Raw genomic sequence first — 19127 nt, 5'->3', positions numbered from 1 at the left:
AGATGTGGATGACAGGTATACATATATATTTAAATTTTTTTTTGGTGGGGAGGTACTATTGAATCCAGGGCCTTACTCATGAGAGTTCCACCATTGAGCTATACCTGAAGCCCATTTTTAAAATTTTATTTTGAAAGGGTCTTGCTAAATTTGCATAGACTGTCCTTGAACTTGTTATCTTCCTGCCTCAGCCTCCTATGTACCTGGGATTACAGGTGTGTATCAGGATACCTGGCCGATGGGTACATATTTAGAAGTTTTTGTTTTTTGAGATGGGGATCTATGGTGTTGCTCACGCTGGCCTTGAATTCCTAGGCTCACACATCCTGTTTCCTCAGCCTCCTGAGAAGCTGGTGCAAGCCACTTTGCCTAGCCAATAGATTATTGAATTACTTCTTCAGAACTTTATCAACTCACAATATTTCAAGATTTACATAACAATTTATAGAATATAGCAAAGTTATGTAAGAAGGAAGAAACTTTTTTTTTTTTTTTTTTTAATTTTCCTGCTAGAAGGGACCTAAATCATCTAGCCCTTGAATTCTGGAGTAGCCAGAAAAGTGCCTGACATAAATATTTGCTGAATGTATGTATGAATTTAAGCCAGGAATTGCAGATGACTCTTGAGGATTGGGAGGAGGGGGTAACATGAAGTATAAATTGGGTAGATTTTAAAGATACTAGTGGTGGGAATTGTAACAAACTGGAGAGTGACAGTGCATGTCCTAAATATGATCCCATTAAAATATTTTAAGTTTAGTTAGAAGTATTAGTATTAGTATTAGTTAGAAATATTCAAGTTTAGTTAGAAGTCCAACATCTTTTCATAGATAAGAAAATGTGTTTGGTCAAAGACCCAAAGCTTTAGCAGAACGGGAACTGAAAAAATCAAAGCTTTTTTTTTTCAGACTGATACTCTTTCTATTCTGTTATATAGATGGTTTACTGTTAGTTAGACAATAATGGAATATAAAATGTTTCAGTTTTACAGTGAATTCATTTTATATCCCTTGCTCTGTTATTCTGATAATTATAGGCTGTGTCAAAGCTCAGGTTTAAAATTTACAGACAGGGATGTGCACTGAAAGACAAACTTGAAATTTTTCTTTCTCCTAATCTGACACATTCTCCAGCATTCCACATTTCTAGGAATCAATTATTAATTACTTGGCATTTAATTTCTTCTCTTTCTGTCTTTCTAGTGTACTGGTTCTGCCAGTCTGGAAGGCCATGGAGAGGAGGCCGGGAGTCAAGCCAAGTCTCACTTCCTGGATTTTATCAGGATATTGTTGGCAGACATCCATGAAGTGGTTGAGAAGCCAGTACCTGTTTTATACTTGCTTCTGCTTCAGTGCTCTGTGGTTGTCAACAGGTATTGTTTTCTTTATAGATTTAAGATTAAAAAAGGGCACTCTGTGTGTGTCCCTCAGTTCATCTTAAAACACTACTAAGAGGCAGAAAAACAGTCTACTAATTGAAAGAAAATGTCATCATTTTGGTGAATATTTAACTTGTTGGGTTAGGTTGTTTTTTTAAAATTTTTTAGAGAATTTTAATATTTATTTTTTTTAGTTTTCGGCGGACACATCTTTGTTTGTATGTGGTGCTGAGGATCGAACCCGGGCCGCACGCATGGCAGGCGAGCGTGCTACCGCTTGAGCCACATCCCCAGCCCCAGGTTGTTTTGTTTTGGAACCAAAATTTAAATAAAGAACTGGCATGATCATTTTGAGATTTGAAAGATGCTTTGAAAAGAAAAAGCTTTCAAAGTTGGACAGATCTGGGGCCTGGAGCTGGATGTTTCTACTTAATGACTAAGACCTTAGGCAAGTTATCTAATGTGTTTGAGGAAGGATAAGATCTACCTCATAGTTTGATTTGAAGATATTTTAATTAAAGCATATGGTGTAGCACGCTGAATGGACATGCTTAGTAAATGATACTTTGCTTCCTTTCCTAGAGGAATCTAAACTTACAGAGAGAATAGAATGTATTTCTTGCTTTTTCCATAGAAAATGCTGTGTTTCATAGAGTAGGCTTTCTTCCTCAAGATTATTTCACCCCACTAGAGCCTCTTGCCAGGAGTCAGTGCCAAGAAAGCTGAATATCAAAGGAGAATTCCATTTCTGTCATTTTTTTTTCCTCTTTCAGTTCTTTTGTTGATATGGTTCCTTTCAGAGTATGGAGTGTGAGAAAACAGCAATTCGAGAAAGACTTCTGAGTGTACTGCCATTCTGGGCAATGACCAAAAGCCTTCTGCTATAGAGGTCACCCTTGGGGATAACTAATCAGACTTTTGCTCTTATAATTACAAAGATTTATGTTGCTTTCCTAAAGCAATTAGTGGTCATGATCTTAAGGGCTAAGTAATTACTGTATTTAGCAATTTTAGTAACATCAGCTTTGGGGTTTTTGTTGTCTTATAATGGTGGTTGATGATTAATTGCAAAAAAGTGACCTAAATTTTTTTTTTTTTTTTTTTTTTTTTGGTACCTGGGATTGAACCCAGGGGCACTTTACTACTGAGCCACATTCCCAGCCCTTTTTAAAATATTTTATTTAGAGACAGGGTCTTGCTGGATTGCTTAGCAACTTGCTTAGTTGCTGGGGCTGGCCTTGAACTCCTGCCTCAGCCTCCCAAGCTGGGATAATAGGCATGTGCCACTATGCCTGGTGACCTAAATGTTTTTTTTTACCCTGATGGTTTTTGTTGAATATTTCTAGGCAGCATTTTATTTAAGACCATTTAAATTAAATAAGTAACTGATTTAGCACTATCAAATTAGGAAAATAACATTTTTTAAAAAATATTTTTTAAGTTGTTGATAGACCTTTCTTTCTTTCTTTATATGTGGTGCTGAGATTTGAACCCAGTGCCTCACATATGCCAGGCAAGTGTACTACCGCTGAGTCCCAGCCCCAGCCCAGAAAAACAAAATTTTTGAAGTGTATCAATCACATACCAGACTCCTGGTTATAAACATTGCATATATTTTCCCATTTAATTCTCATAATAACCCTAAAACAGATAGTTTTATTCTCAAATTAGGAAATTGAGGCCCAGAGAGGCAAAATGACCTGACCAAGGTCACACAGCAAGAACATGACAGGTTTGTACCTTCTACAGAATGCTTTTTTCCTTCTGTTGTGCTGCCTTCCAACCACAGGTGATCTTTTTGAGAACTAAAAACTTTCTTTTTACCCAGAACCATGATAAGCAGCTTACTATTTGAGGGATTCAAAAAACAGGGGAGGAAAAACCAATTCTGAGTCTTTCTGTATATTTTAGTTGCACTTGGTTAAGCATACATAGTTTTGTGGATTCCTTGGGCAAGTCTTCAGTACCCTGTTAGCTTGGTGATTAAAAACAGAACCGCAGTGAGTGTAAAGATGCAAAGGTGGTGTAACTAGGAGTGCTTGTGGTGGGAGTTAGGTTATACCAGTTAAACTTTAGAAAAATGTGGAGCTTCCACAATGAAAGTAAAAGATCAATGACCATGTGTGTTCCAGCTGTGGGAATGTGCAGGCAACGCATGACAGGCATAGTTGTTATGTGTTTTAGTTTGTTGGAGTTCTTTCACACTGTTTTGTTTTGGGTTTTTTTTTTTTTTTTTTTTAAGAAAACAATCTCCTGGCCTTGCGAGGTGGCCACACCTGTAATCCCAGCAGTTCGGGAGGCGGGGAGGCAGGGAGGCAGGAGGATCTCAAGTTCAAAGCCAGCCTCAGCAATTTAGCAAGGTGCTAAGCAACTCAGTGAGACCCTGTCTCTAATAAAATACAAAATAGGGCTGGGGATGTGGCTCAGTGGTCGAGTGCCCCTGAGTTCAATCCCTGGTATGCCCCCCCCCCAAAAAACCCACAATCTCCCAAATAGATAAAGAGGGTGAAGCCCAGTGGTATCAACAGTGACATAAACTGAGAGTGAAATTAAAGCTGGATACAGTGGTGAGTGCCTGTAATTCCAGCTACTTGGGAGGCTGAAGTGGGAGAATTGCTTGAACCCAGGGGTTTGAGGCTATCCTGGGTAGCACAGACTATTTAAAAAGAAAGAAAGAAAGAAAGAAATTAGAGTGAATGTATTTAGGGTGTTCATTCTCATTAGTAACCAAAGAACTGCAGATTAAAATAAGAAGCCCTTTTTATTCTGTCATGTTAAAGTAAAAATATACAAGAGGTTGTGGTGAAGCCCAGTGGTATAGACCTTGTCTAACCTGTGCAAGGCCATGGGTTCAATTCCCAGCTCCTCAAAAAACCAAACCAAACCAAAAACAGAAGTAAAAACATCTAGTGTTGCTAAAGGATGATGTGGTTTCCCTCATATGCTGCTGGAGAATTTTAACAGAGAACTCCTTGGCATAAGTATTCAAGACCTAAAAGGTTTATATCCTTTGACTTAATTCCCCTTTCAAGAATTTATCTCAAGGATATATTCAGGTAGTTTTGCCTGAGAGTATGCATGAACACTTATTTTTTCTATGCTGCGAAACATTGCTGTAACCTGCTCAACAATAGGACAGTGGTGGAATTTTTGTGTATTCACAAATTTGTAGAAGATATTATCTAACCCCTAAATAATTTAGAAGAACAAGAACATGGAGAAATGCTCCTAATGTTAAATGACAAAAGCAAGATATGGAACTGCATTTTCACTGTACTACTAATTATGTGAAAAGAAAAATTATATATTATAGAAAACAGTCTGAAATAAGATATATAACTAAAAGTGTATATATTTTTTGAGTAGTGGAATTATTTTCACTTTATAGTCTATGTTTTTCAGATTCTTTTTTTTTTTTTTTTGAGAGAGAGAGAGAATTTTTTAATATTTATTTTTTTAGTTTTCGGTGGCCGCAACATCTTTATTTTATTTTTATGTGGTGCTGAGGATTGAACCCAGTGCCTCACGCATGCCAGGAGAGCATGCTACCGCTTGAGCCACATCCCCAGCCCTCAAGATTCTTTTTCAGTGTATTTGTATAACCTTTTTTATAAGGGGAAAAAAATCTATTTCAAAAAGCAGCAATAAAAAATAGCAGCAAAAAGCAATTGGAGAAGGGTTGGGGATATGGCTCAGTTGGTAGAGTGCTTGCTTCACATGTACAAGGCCCTGGGTTCAATCCCCAGCACCCAAAAAAAAAAAAAAAAAAAAGCAATTGGCAATAACCTGAGTCAGCCTGAGTCAGTGTTTATATACTGTGAATATACTCAGTTTTTACCTGAACTCTTATGTTTTTTCTTGATCAGATACATTTTTTCCCCTAGTATTTAGGATTGAACCCAGGCCCATCAGCATTTTACCATTCAGCTATACCCCCAGCACATTTAATTTTTTATTTAGAGACAAGGTCTTGCTAAGGTAGTGAGGCTGACCTTAAACTTTCAATCCTCCTGCCTCAGCATTCTGGGACAGGTGTGTACCACTGCATCCAGCATTCAAATATATTCTTAATTGTTTGCTGTTGTTATTAAGCTCATGGAATGTAGGGATTATTCCTGAAAAAAATAACCAAAATAAGGGAGCTCTTTAATTATCCCCCATTCCTGTTTACCACTTAATAGTTTACGTCTTCCTTGGTAGAGCCCCGGTACCCACTGACTTATACTTTAAGGGCTTCTTTTTCATTTCTTTTTTTGGGTTCAGTGATGAAGCTCACTGCCAGAAAGAAGTGGTTACAGTTTATTTGATAAAAGAACTCTGTTTTCCTTGTAGGCCACTGAATTGCTATTTTTTTGTTTAATTTTACTATTAAATGGCTTGAAAATAGCATTTTGGACCTGGTGATTATCATTTGGAAACAAATGTGAGGTGATCCTAAGAATTTAGGGATTCCTGTAGTAATCTGTCAGTTTCTTGAGAACAGGGTTCTTTCCTTTTTTACTTATGCTAGGTATTCCTAGCAATTACAAGTGCTTGGCACACAGTAGATGCATCATAAAGATATTTACTCACTGAATAAATTAATAAATTAGCAATAGGGGAATTCTCCTTTGAGAATTAAACTGCAAGATCAACACTATCAGAGCAGGGGTATACAAAGGCCCTTTAAGGAGACACAATACCTTAGAGTCCAATAAGATGCAACTAAAGCCAGGTGAGGTGGCACACAGCTATAATCCCAGTGTCTCGGAGGCTGAGGCAAGAGGATTATGAATTCAAACCCAGCCTCAGCAACTTATTAAAGCCCTAAGTTACTCAGGAGACCCTGTCTCTAAATAAAATATAAAAAAGGACTGGGGATGTGGCTTAGTAGTTAAGTGCCTCTGGATTCAATCCCCAGTACCAAAAAAAAAAGGGGGGGGTGGAATCTTAACAAATAGATTCACATATGTAAAGAAAGAATGTGTATATATGAAAGGTGAAGAGGTATACATGTAGGTTTGTGGGAGATGCTAGGTCATGGAAACCTAAAATAAGGACACTAATGTAGACCTAAAACTAACAAGTGGCTTTGAAAACTTTTCCTGACCTGCTTTTGGGAAAGAGATTACACAGTTAGTGTATTTAGGGTACAGAGGGAAAAAAATACTCAATTCAGAACCATTATTTGAGAACTTACTTGAAATCTGGTCCTAGGCTAGTCACTGGGGTAAAAAGATGGAGAGATGCTTTGCAGAGTCCTATTGGAACCAGAGAGAAGACATTTAGCTTAGAGGTGAAGGGAAGATCTGAGGAATCCTTTCCAGAGAGGCAGATGCCTGAGCAGTTTTGAAGATTTAATTAGAAGAATTCAAGAAATGTTCCCAAGCAATGGGTATGTGAGAACAGAGGCATAAAGTATGGAGCAGCCTGGTATAGAAAAGAACCATGACCAGCTGTTGAGTGATGCTGGAGTATAAGAAGCAAAGCTGCCTGAAAGAGGTAGGTGGTGGTCATGTCACAAAGGATCTTATTTGCCATGCTAAGAAGCCTCTTTTTTTTTTTTTTGTTTTTAGATATATACGACAGTAGAATGTTTTATTTATATATATATATATATATATATATATATATATATATGTGTGTGTGTGTGTGTGTGTGTGTATATATATATATATATATAAAACTTTTAACAATTAGTATCTCATTGTTATGGTTATACATGATGTGGAGATTCACTGTGGTGTATTCCTATATGAACATAGGAATGTCATGTCCGATTCATTCTATTATCTTTCCTATTCCTATTCCCCTCCTTTCCCTTCATTCCTTTTTGTCTAATCTGCTGAACTTCTTTTCTTCCCTTCCCTCCTTGTTGTGTTAGCATCTGCATATCAAGGAAGCCTCAGTTTTAATTTTTTATGCAAGTGGTCTTTAAATTATCTTGATTATGTACTATAATTTGTAAAAAATACACTGCAGTATATTCTTACTTATACATTATATCAAGTAACACAGAACTAATTTTTTTCATGTATTTGCTTATATATATGTATGTGTGAGTATATGTGTGTGTGTGTGTATATATATATACACACACACACACATATGTATATGTATATATATATGTATTTATATATAAATCAAATGCCAAAAACAAAATTTTATTTATATATACATACATACATACATACTGGGGATTGAACCCATGGGCATTCTACCATTGGGTTATATCCCCATCCCTTTTCATTTTGAGACAGTGTCTCACTAAATTGCTGCAGCTGGCTTTGAACTTGCCATCCTCTGGCCTCAGCTTATCAATAGCTGGGATTATAGGTATGTGCCACCATGCCCAGCCAAACTAAAAATTTTAAAAGGATCAACTAAAAACAAATATGAGGTTGTATTTTTTTTTTTTAGAGAGAATTTTTTAATATTTATTTTTCAGTTTTCGGTGGACACAACATTTTTTTTTTTTTTTATGTGGTACTGAGGATCGAACCCAGCGCCCTGGGCATGCCCAGCCCTTTCTTTTTGTACTCTAGTGATTTGTCTGTTTATTTCTTAGAGGCAAATGCTCTACAGTACTTTAATATTGCTATTAACTATATTAATGTGTATTAATTATACCTGTCAATATCTAGGTCAGTTTTGCTAGTGAATAGGAGAATGATAATGGTGGAGATGGGAGAAAGATGGGAGGTTAGGGCTGGAGATAGAGTATTCATTAGGAAGTTAATGAAATATCTCAGGAGAAAATTGATGAGGTTCTCTGGCTTCAAGGAGTCTCTCACTGAAGAGAATAGTTTTACTCAATACAAACCAGTAAATGTAGTTCTAAATAAATGGGTAGACTTTAGGTGTTTTATAATTAGAGATCAGAGTTATTTATTTATTTTTATGAGATATGCCACTAATTGTAGAACAACATCCTTATTTCCAAAATAAAAACCCTATACCTATTACCAGTTGCTCCCTATTCCCCCAACTCCAGCTCCTGGAAATTACTGCTTTATAACTGCGGTTTTGCTTGTTGTGGGTATTTCATATAAATGAAATCATAACTAACCTTTTGTTTCTGGCTTCTTTTGTTTATGTTTTCAGGGTTCATCTGTGTTGTAGAAGGTATCAGTACTTCATTCCTTTTAACATCTAATTTATCCTGTTGTCTGGATATGCCAAATTTATTTGTTCTTTCACCATTTGGCAGATATTGGGGTGTTGCTACTTTTTGGCTATTATGGATAATGGTACTCTGAACATTTTTGGATAAGTTTTTGTGTGAACATGTTTTTCATCGTCCTGAGCATATACCTAGGAGTGGAATTGCTGGATCATGTAGTAACACTTTGTTTAAATTGTTTTCTATGCTCTGTTTTACATTGAGAGTTTCAATTTTCTCTGTGTCTTCATCAATACTTATTATTTCTATCATTTTTGTTATAGTGGAAAAATTTAAAAGGTTAGAAAATCAGAGAACGCTTCATGGAGGAAGCAGAGATTAGCTTGGGACTAATATATATCAGTTTGCTGACATTAACACAGTGAGAGATAAGGACTAGGGAACCAACAGGAGGGTAGAGGTTTCTTAGTTTATTCATTTGTTCATTTTTTATTACTTGCTCAACAAATATTTTCTGAGGTAGGCACTGTTCTTTATGAGACCTCTGTCTAATTCTCTGACTTGGTCTTCCTAGTCAGTGAAACTTTATGAGAGAGCAGATCATATTTGCTTTCTCTGTTCTCCTGTCTCTTTCCTTGCATGAGTCCATTGAGATCTGGCTTCTGCCCAAACCTTGGATTTTGCCAAGGGACCAAGACCTTTCTGGTTGGACACTTTCATATTTTACCTTTCCTAACATCTATGCTGCACTGGACACCTTTGCCTATTTTCTTGGGACCCTTTCCTCACTTGCCTTAGATATTCCATGCTTTTGTTTTTTCTCCTTTTAGCTGATGCACTGTCCTTTCTAGTTATTTTTCCTTCCCTCCCTTCTCAGTGTGTCCCATCAGTGTTTCCTTCTTCAGGGTTCTGTTTCAGACCTGTCTCGTCCTGCTCTTTTGTGCTCTCTTTACAGTCTCATTCCTGCTCACTACTCCCGGATCTGCAGCTGCTCCTGAGCACCAAATCACCTAGCCACCTGCATGTGACATATCTCTAACTATATGTCTCACAACTACCCTTGTGTTAGCATATAAGAACTGAACTCTTGAATTTTTGCTCCTTTCTCCTCTATTATTCTCTATAAACATAAAGAAAGATCGTCTCTACTTTATTTTGAGGTAGAAATTCCTGAGCCATTTTTTTTTTCAGTTGTAGAAGGACACAGTACTTTTATTTTATTTATTTATTTTTATGTAGTTCTGAGGATCCAACCCAGTGCCTCACATGCTAGACAAGCACTCTACCGCTGAGCAACAGTCAGAGCTTCCTGAGCCATTCTTTATTCCTTTTTCCTTCACATCCAAAAATCACTGTTCATCTTATGTTTCTTGCTCCATTTCACTGCATATGCCATTCCATTCTGCCTGATATTTTCTTTTTTTTGGGTACTACTTTTGAACCCAGGGGCACTTAACCACTGAGCCACATCCCCAGCCCTTTTTTTGTATTTTATTTAGAGACAAGGTCTCATTGAGTTACTTAGGGCCTCACTGAGTTACGGAGGCTGGCTTTGAACTCAGGATTCTCCTTCCTTACCCTCCCGAGCCATAGGGATTACAGGCATGCACCACCACACCTGGCTTTTGCCTGATATTTTCTTTTCTTTTTCTTTCTTTCTTTTTTTATACAATACCTTTATTTTATTTATTTTATGTGGTGCTGAGGATTGAACCCAGTGCCTTGCATGTGCTAGGTAGAGGAGCACTCTACCGCTGAGCCACAACTCCAACCTGCCTGATATTTTCTGATTCAGGTAAACATAAGCTCCTTTCAGATTGCCCTGAAATCTCTGGCCTGAACCCCTTATTAAGCTCTCACATGTTTATACATCTGTCTGTTGTTACACCATATTAAACTGTGTGTGATTTTAGGTTTTATGAGGAGAGGTTCAGAGAGTGCTTGCTCTAGAGTATAGCTCATATTCCTAAGGTGAGTCTTTTCTGGTGTCTCCACTGGTGTGTTGTTCATGTGGTTTCTTCACTCTGGCAGAGTGAGAGTTTTAACATGCTCTTTGTTTTCTATCTCCAGCACTGCTTGTCTTCTAATGATTCTGTGTCTCTCTCAGCTCTGTAGCATTTGCTATCTAATGAACCTCAAGCAGCCTTGCCCAGTGCCTTTATTTGGTCTCAGACTGGTTGGAGACCTTCCCACAGGATTCTGGGACCCCCTCTTTATAGCTCCTTACTCTCTAGTTTATCATCTCTCAAATTCTAGCCAAACACATATCTTTGCCTCTGAGGCTCAGTGATATCCTTCTGTTTAGGTTACGGATTACTCTGCTATAGTTGGGAAATTGTTCTTTAATAGACAATTGGGCAGTTGTGAGGTTCACTTCAAGCTTTCCTTTTCTCAAGATTGTAGCCTTGTAGGGCTGGGATTGTGGCTCAGCGGTAGAGCACTCGCCTAGCACGGGCGGGACCTGGGTTCAATTCTCAGCACCACATTAAAAAAATAAAGGCATTGTGTTGTGTCCATCTACAAAAAAGATTCTCTCTCTCTCTTAAAAAAAAAAAAAAAAGATTGTAGCCTTGTAGTCTCTATTTTCTGTTTTCTTCTGACTAAAACCAGTTGTTTTGTGTATTCTATCAAGCTTTATAGTTGTTTATAGCAGGATGGTGAGTGGTGCCAGTTCTTCCATCATGGCTGGGAGCAGAAATCTACTGTGATTACTTGTTTATGTGTCTGTCTGCTCCATAAAAAACTGTCTTACTCAGAATTATATCCCTAGTATCTAGCAACCTAGGTTAGGTTTGGAGTAACCAACCTAAAGACAATGCTGGAAAGAGCACTACATTGGAATGTGTGTGTTAGGGAGCATCCTTCTTTCCTCTCTCCTTTTAGTCTCAGCCCATTAAGTAGGTGCTTTCTCTCCAGGAGGGAACAACATTTGGAAGGTAACTTTTTTTTTTAAATATTTTTTTTAGTTATAGTTGGACACAACACCTTTATTTTATTTATTTATTTTTATGTGGTGCTGAGGATCTAACCCAGTGCCTTGCACATGCTAGGCGAGCGCTCTACTGCTGAGCCACAACCCCAGCCCTGTAAGTTAACTTTTGCTCTTTTCTTCACCTTTTCTCTGACTCACTCCACAAACAGCAGAGTGATTTTTTTGGTTGATGAGGTTAGAAAAGAATCCTCTTGTGTGGCCAGTTTTCAGGGTCTGCAATGTTCTCACCCTGCAGTGTGCTACCCTGCCCATGGTAGGACAGCCTGCATTTTCCCAACTGAGTAAGTTTAATTCTATATTGGAAAATATTAAGAAAGGCCAAGTGATTACACATCTCTGCCATGTTCTCCAGTCACCCTAACATTTACTAAAAAAAAAGTCAGTTTGGTCTTCATTTTCCCTAACTGCCATGTTTTATATTTTAATTAGTCTCAAACTTTGGGTGGGAAGGGTTAATTATCATCCTTAGCCCCCTCCCCGTCACAGACTGAAGATGGGACAAAGATAGTTCCTGGTTAAGCAAGAAATCTTTTCCTTACTAGCTGCCCTTTTCTTTTGTTTTTATTCCTACTTGTGTCCATGAGCACAGGTAAATGTACCTGGCACACAGAAGGCTCTCATGGGCCCTGACTTCACTTTCCTCCTTTGCCTTACCCTTTGGTAGGACTTCTAAGGGCTGTAGTCCATGTTATAAGCAGTCAGGCCAAGCGGTGTCTTTCCTTTAAGAGAATGATATGTTATGTTTATTTTTTATTTTTAAACTTTTATTAGAGCATTATAGTTATACCTGGTAGTTGGGCTCATCTTGGAAAAATCATGCATGCATGGAATGTGATTTCAATTCCCATTACCCACCCTGCCTGCTGAGAATGATATATTTTGCGCATGTATTGGTCTTATCTTCAGGGGAAAAGCATTTTGGGAAGAATTTTTAGATGGCGTTATATCCCTGCTCTTCTTGTTTCTGCTGGGCACCTAATTTCAGGTGGATGACTAATGGAATGTATCTTACAGCAGTGAGCCTTCAGCAGGAACTTTCCCCTGCCAAACTGTCCTATATTCTTAACTATATTGCAGTACAGGAACATAATAAATTATTAATCCTGAATCTGTCTCCTCAGATTGTAGGATAATGACTTGAGTACATGGCAGCTGGGGGAAGGTAGACTTTTCTGGTAGTTAACACAAACCATATAAACTTTTTGATTCTAAAATTTATCTAGCATTGAACAAATCTGTGGGATCTTGTTATATCACAATTTAATTGACATAAGACCAATCAAAATCCCTAGTTAGCCTCTCTCCAATGAAATTAAATCCTTGTATCTTGCTTAGGTATTCTTTGGTAAAAGACAATCAATCATCTTAAGTCTTTATCTTGGAAAACTATAATTTTGGTGAGTTCTTTTTGTTTTCTAGAAAAAAACTATGCAAACATAAATGTGTTTTCTAACTTGTGTAACAAAGAGGGATGAGAAAATGGCATAATTGGCAGTAAACCTAACTCAATTTAAAAGTTCTTTTAAATTGACCCTTCTGAGAAATTTCTCAAGGGAGGAAATATGATAGCTGAGTAGTTTATAAAACAAAATAACAATTTCAAGGCCAAAGTATAGTTTTGGTTTATTTTGGAGATTATATAAAAATTTTAGTAATTAGAACAGCTTCTAATCCAAGACATTCTATAGAATTTGTCAGGAACATGGTCAAGAACTTTATGAGGTTAATGTTTAGATATCTATTTTCAAGTGAGCAGTATTGATAAGTTTGAGTCCAAATGGTTAGCTCTTGATTTGAGGGCCTGTTCTTGCCACCCCCCACCACACATTCTTTTCTTTTTTTGCTGTTGTTTTGGTGCTAAGGATTGAACTCAGGCTAGGTGGGGTGGCACACACCTGTAATTCCAGTGGCTTGGGAGGCTGAGGCAGGAGGATTGGAGGTTCAAAGCCAGCCTCAGTAATTTAGTGAGGCCCTAAGCAACTCAGCAAGACCCTATCTCTAAATAAAATATAAAAAAAGGACTGGGGATGTGGCTCAGTGAGTAGTTAAGTGCCCTGGGTTCAATCCCCTGTACTGAAAAATAAAAGTAAAAAAAGATTGAACCCAGACCCCTGTGTATGCTAAGCAGAGTTCTACTATGAGCTATGCTCGTATACCCTAGGGCCTGCCTTTTAAATTTTCTTTCTGGGCTGGGGATATGGCTCAAGCTGTAGCGTGCTTGCCTGGCATGCGTGCGGCCCCGGTTCGATCCTCAGCACCACATACAAACAAAGATGTTGTGTCCGCCGAAAACTAAAAAATAAATATTAAAAATTCTCTCTCTCTCTCTCTTAAAAAAAAAAAAAACAAAACAGTAAGGGGGTGTCCAGCGCCTGGAGTGCTGATTTCTTCCTGGCCAGTAGCCAAGTAAAATAGGGCAACACGAAAATAGGAAGTTTATCTACATTGAACTCTTTTGTAGAGACTCTTTTGCTGACAGTCCCAGAATCAGCCAGGGTGAAGATTTCTGGAGAAGCCCAGTGAAGACTTTTCTGTGGAGAAAAGGGGTGGGTATTAGATATACCTGCCAGTTAGCACTTGAAGGTCTTTCCTGCATCAGGGTGCCTCTGTCTTTTTTGGCATCAGGTTTGTTCCTCAGGCCCTCAAGTGAACAGTTCCACTGCTTAGCATTAGGCAAGCACCAGATTATATAAGTACTGAATTTCCCTGGTCAATCACAAAGTAAAACTATAAAATACCCTAAGACAAGAAGGAGGTGTGAATGTACCTGGATGGTGAGTTAAACATTACAGACATTATCTAAGGAAAAACAAAAGCAGAGAGGAATGCTGGCCAGACCTGTCTGAATCTCTACCCACTGAAGAATCTACCCCTAAAGATGGGACCCCAGAGTATCTCACTCCAATTCTCCTTTTTAAACTCTCCCAGCAGATGATAGGATTTTTAGGAAAGCTCTTTCTTCCAACTGGCTTGACATTATGCTTTGATTCTAATCCAACAGCACATTTGAATTCAAAATAAATGTGTGCTCATGAATTCTCTCACTTTTAGGTAATAAAGGGAATGAGTAGTATTAACAGACCTGGAGAACGGGTATTTACATTGATTTGGTTTCACTTTGGTAGATTTAATTTCAGACTCAGGTTTACAGTTTTAAGAGAATTGCCATCTTGCTTGCTAAGAGATGGCTCCTTTTTTTTTTAAAATATATATAGCTCAGTGTTTATGTCCTTAACCAAGGGCAGCCTGAGTCAGCTGGAGGCTTATGGAAATGAGCCTGCTAGAGTGAATGAGTCTTAATCAGAATAAATGAAGCAACCTTGTAGAGAGGAGCTGAAGAGCTACATTCCATTTCAGAAAGTTGAGTAATCTGCATCCTGCTGGGTCAGTCTGGGCATCTGGCCTGAAGCAAAACAGCCCCATGCATGTGCTGAAGCAGCGCCAAGCTTTCCTTCTACCTGTGTGCTCTACTTCATCAGTTATAGCTGCTTGGCTTTCAAAATTGCTCTCAGCTGTGCTCCCCAGAGTGCACTTATAAGCTGCACTCTGACATTTCTCACAGTGCACTTTTCAAATAACGGGGTGAATTTTAATGACTCCTTCTTTGAAGGGTTCCAAGGGAGGGCTTGGCCTCTAAGCTCAGGTAAGCAGACCTCAAGAAGGATTATTTGCTGAGTGTGGTCAAGGCAGAAGCAAAAGTTTTCTGACTTGTCCCCGGAGACTTTTCTCTGACAAGTATACCCTCCTTTTCCCCCCCAAGCTGCTTTGATTGAGCTATTTCGCCTCCACTCTTTCATATTTCATGTGGGGGTTGCTGCCTTGGCAGCATAGCTGCCCTGTTAGTGGGAAGGAATGATAAGAGTGAAAGTTTTCTCTGTATGATATGTTTTTAGATGTGCCTGTGGAGAATGTATGTGTTTGTGAGAGGCACTGAGACATGTTTGGGTGTTGTTATTACCTCCGTCCCTAGAATTAATGTCACTTTTGAATCAGCAGAGAAGTGTTGCCATTTTACAGATGAAGATAAAAGGCCAGTTTCAGTAGTTAAGAGTCTGTACTAAATAATTTGATAGTCAGGAGCTTTGACCAATTCGCCTATTTTTATTTCTGTTAGTAGAATGTGTAAATTACAATCAATTTGAACATGGTATAAGAGAAAGATCTATGTATCCGAATACATGTCATAAAAATGAAGTCTATTGAAAGTAACCTCTCTGCAGTAAATAAGAATACATGGATGTCAATACCAAATTCTCTGAGTGTCAGTGTTACATTAGGGTGATGAATTGGAATACGCTTTTCTAATACTTGTGATTCTTGATTCTTTATAAATGTTGTCTCATATTCAGTGCCTTAAATATGCTACCTGAATTTTAAATATCTTCTCAAGGATACTTAATTCAAATAATGATAACTAATAAATATCCAGGTGTTTCAGGTTAACAAATACTGTACCAGGTTAAATAAAACCCAGGTCCTACCATCAGAGAGCTCACGGTATGGAGGTGGAGGTAGATGTAAATAAGCACAATAAATAAGCATAATAAATTCCAAGATGTGATGGGGCAGCAAAGAGTGGAACCCTGTTCTATAGCAGGCTGGAGAGACATGAGATATTCTCATTCCTTTGAACCTTTTTCCAGATTCAGCTGAAGTGGTTTTAACCTGCAGAGTTCTTTTTACTATTTTATCTCAGAGGGAGGGAAGAGAGGATGTACAGCTCTGTAACGTCTAGAGAGTAAGAGCCCTGAGAAATGTATTTCTGTACAGATACAGATTGGCTTTGATTTAATTTAAATAATCTGGCTCTCAAAAATTCTAAGAATACTAACTACTCACACAGTTTTGCTTTCATTTACACACAGATGAAAAAGCAGCTGTAGCTCTGCTTTTTATTTGCTATAAGCAAAAAGTGGTTTGAGATATTTAAGTTTTTGAAGCTCAGTTGTATTGAGTCCTCACATGTCCCAGTTCAGCCCACTGCAGGGTTTTTTTTTTTTATTATTTAAAAATTTTTGTATGACACTTACATAATGCTCCAAAAAGGGAGATTTTCAATGGATAAATTGACATAAACTTTTCTTCTATTGGCCATATCTGCTGAAATAATACTTCATGCCCAGCTATATTCTTTTCTTATTTTTTTTAAGCTTACTGCTGTTTTATTTAATTTACATATCTTTGCTGCAACCTTCTAAATGACCTTTTCCTGAGAAATAAGAAAATAAGCCAGGAAAAAAAAAAAAAGAGAAAGAGCAGAAAAGAACGTCCTCAAAACAAAACAGTTCTCTGATTCAAGGTTCTTTGTGTGGGTTTCAAAAGGAGGTTGGTGTGATTGTGGTGAATGCAAATAATTTATCAGCCCATAATAACTGTAGTCAGAGATGGCAATCAACTGCAGGTTCTTAACAATAATATCTACAAGTGGGCTATACAGGGAATTGCTAGATTCACGACATCCTATCTAGGTGCTTTTCTTTTTAGAAAAAAAATTGTTTTCTTTTTGGAACCACTTTAATACACAGACCAAAGTTTATCTGTTATCATTTGATACCTGTGCTTTTTGAAATACGACAGTGTTATATAGAGAGGTGTGGGCTCCCTTCACGCTGTGGCTTGGAGGCGTGCTCTTCTTGCTGACAGCATTCTCTAGAGTCTTTTAGTCATAATGTGGTGGGAGAAAAAGCGGAGCAGGATTCTGAGTACATCACATGCAGCAATGTAACCCCCTAGATAGTTTTTTTTTCCTCCAAAAGTACATGTTTTAATCATTTGCCGTCAATCTGCCTTTAAATATTATAAAGCCCATGATGACTGGATAATTTCTGAACAGGTGGCTTTATGGTAGGAGAGCTATTTTCATCTACCCCAGTGATTTGATTGATACTTTTTTTCTTTTTTGCAGTGCTAGGGATCAAACCCAGGGCCTTATGCATGCTAGGCAACTACTTTACCACTCAGCTATGTCCTCAACTCCTTGATTAATACTTGATTATAAAAAATGGCTTTGGGCTAGACCTTGACAGATGATGGGTTAAGAAACTATCCAATTAGTGCAAACTTTTTATTTATTAATAAGTATCATATAGAAGCTAAATTTATTAGAATTGTGATAGGATGGTTTCTTTTTTCACCCAACAGAAGGTGAGTGTGGATCTAGGTGTTAGTAGTGGTGGATGACTATTTGCCTAGATGAACTGGGAGGCTATTCTCCACTGTTGCTTATTCAAAAATTTTCATGGTGAAAACCTCACTCACCTTTAAGTGATCTGAAATAGATAGCTCAGGGAACTGAAACTTGGTTGGTTCTTTCATGAGGAAAGATTAATTTGAAAGGATTTTCTAGTTTAGGATGTAGGCAGGAAAGGCTCTTTCTGAGCTCCTTATGTTACTCAGTTATCTCTTCATCCACTAGGTTTTTCATGTTACTTAATATCTCTTACCATACTGCTTGTTCAGTGCTTTCCCAATTTAATTTCAGAACTCTAATTTATCAGTGAATTGAGAACTTTGCTTTCCTCTTCTGCCTCATCTTTCAACTAAGGAAATTAATTAACATTAAGGATCTGACTCAAATGACTAAAACTCGAGTTATTGCATTCTGGAGCTGACATCTTTTGCCAATTTTATTAGATTTAAAAATTATTTAGGGCTGGAGTTGTGGCTCAGAGTGGTAGAGCCCTTGCCTACCACGTGTGAGACACTGGGTTCGATTCTTTTTTTTTTTTTTAAATTATTGGTTGTTCAAAACATTACAAAGCTCTTGACATATCATATTTCATACATTTGATTCAAGTGGATTATGAACTCCCATTTTTACCCCGAATTACACATCCACTTTTTCTTAGCACTGCAAAAAAAATAATAAATAAAATCAGGTATTGTGTCAATCTACAACTAAAAAAATTTTTTAAAATTATTTAAATTTTTTTTTTTTTTGGTAGTGCTGGGGATTGAACCCAGGGCCTTGTGCATTCAAGGCAAGTGCTCTACCAACTGAGCTATATCCCCAGCCCTACTGGGTAAATTTTTAAGATTAACAAAAACTTTTTACCTACTATGTTCCAGGCATATATGAAGATAAGATACAACCTTAGCTCTTTTTTTTTTTTTTAATTTTTTAGTTTTCGGTGGACACAACATCTTTGTTTGTATGTGGTGCTGAGGATGGAACTCAGGCCGTAAGCATGCCAGCGGCATCCCAGCCCCAACCTCAGCTCTTAAAGAGGGCAAAGTTTGGGCTGGGGATGTGGCTCAAGTGGTAGCGGGCTCACCTGACGTGCGTGCCGCTCGGGTTCCATCCTCAGCACCACATATAAACAAAGATGTTGTGTCCGTCAAAAACTAAAAAATAAATATTAAAATTCTCCCTCTCTCTCTCTTTTTTAAAAAAAAAAAAGAGGGCAAAGTTTATGAGGCAGACAGACAAATATTATCAGGGAGAAAAATGCTATGATAGAGCGAGGCGCAGTGGCAAATGCTTGTGATCCCAGCTAATCAGGAGAATCACAAATTGAGGAGGATCACACATTCGAAGCTCACTGGACAACCTTGTCCCAAAATCAAAAATAAAAAGGGCTGGGGATATAGTTTGGAGTAGAGTGTTTGCATAGCATGCTTGAAGCCCAGCATTCAATCCCCAGTTCCAAAAAACA

General features: G+C 37.8%; 1 protein-coding gene and 1 non-coding gene across 4 annotated transcripts in view; one reads left to right on the top strand and one right to left on the bottom strand.

Moving 5' to 3' along the window:
• Kiaa0319l (KIAA0319 like) overlaps positions 1-19127 on the top strand; it is a 109525-nt gene that overhangs the window by 2140 nt on the left and 88258 nt on the right. For all 3 annotated transcript variants that reach the window (XM_071617669.1, XM_027937291.2, XM_071617670.1), the window contains exon 2: positions 1203-1372. In XM_071617669.1, coding sequence (XP_071473770.1) covers positions 1231-1372 — 142 coding nt within the window. In that variant the 5' untranslated portion in view covers positions 1203-1230. The remainder of the gene's footprint in view (positions 1-1202; positions 1373-19127) is intronic.
• Trnas-uga (transfer RNA serine (anticodon UGA)) lies at positions 18411-18483 on the bottom strand. The gene has a single exon. It is a non-coding gene; the product is annotated as a tRNA-Ser (tRNA).

Source organism: Marmota flaviventris, chromosome 10 (assembly GCF_047511675.1).
Source record: "Marmota flaviventris isolate mMarFla1 chromosome 10, mMarFla1.hap1, whole genome shotgun sequence".
NCBI lineage: Eukaryota > Metazoa > Chordata > Mammalia > Rodentia > Sciuridae > Marmota > Marmota flaviventris.
Note: the sequence above shows the minus strand (reverse complement) of the source record. Positions and strands in the feature narration are given on the sequence as shown.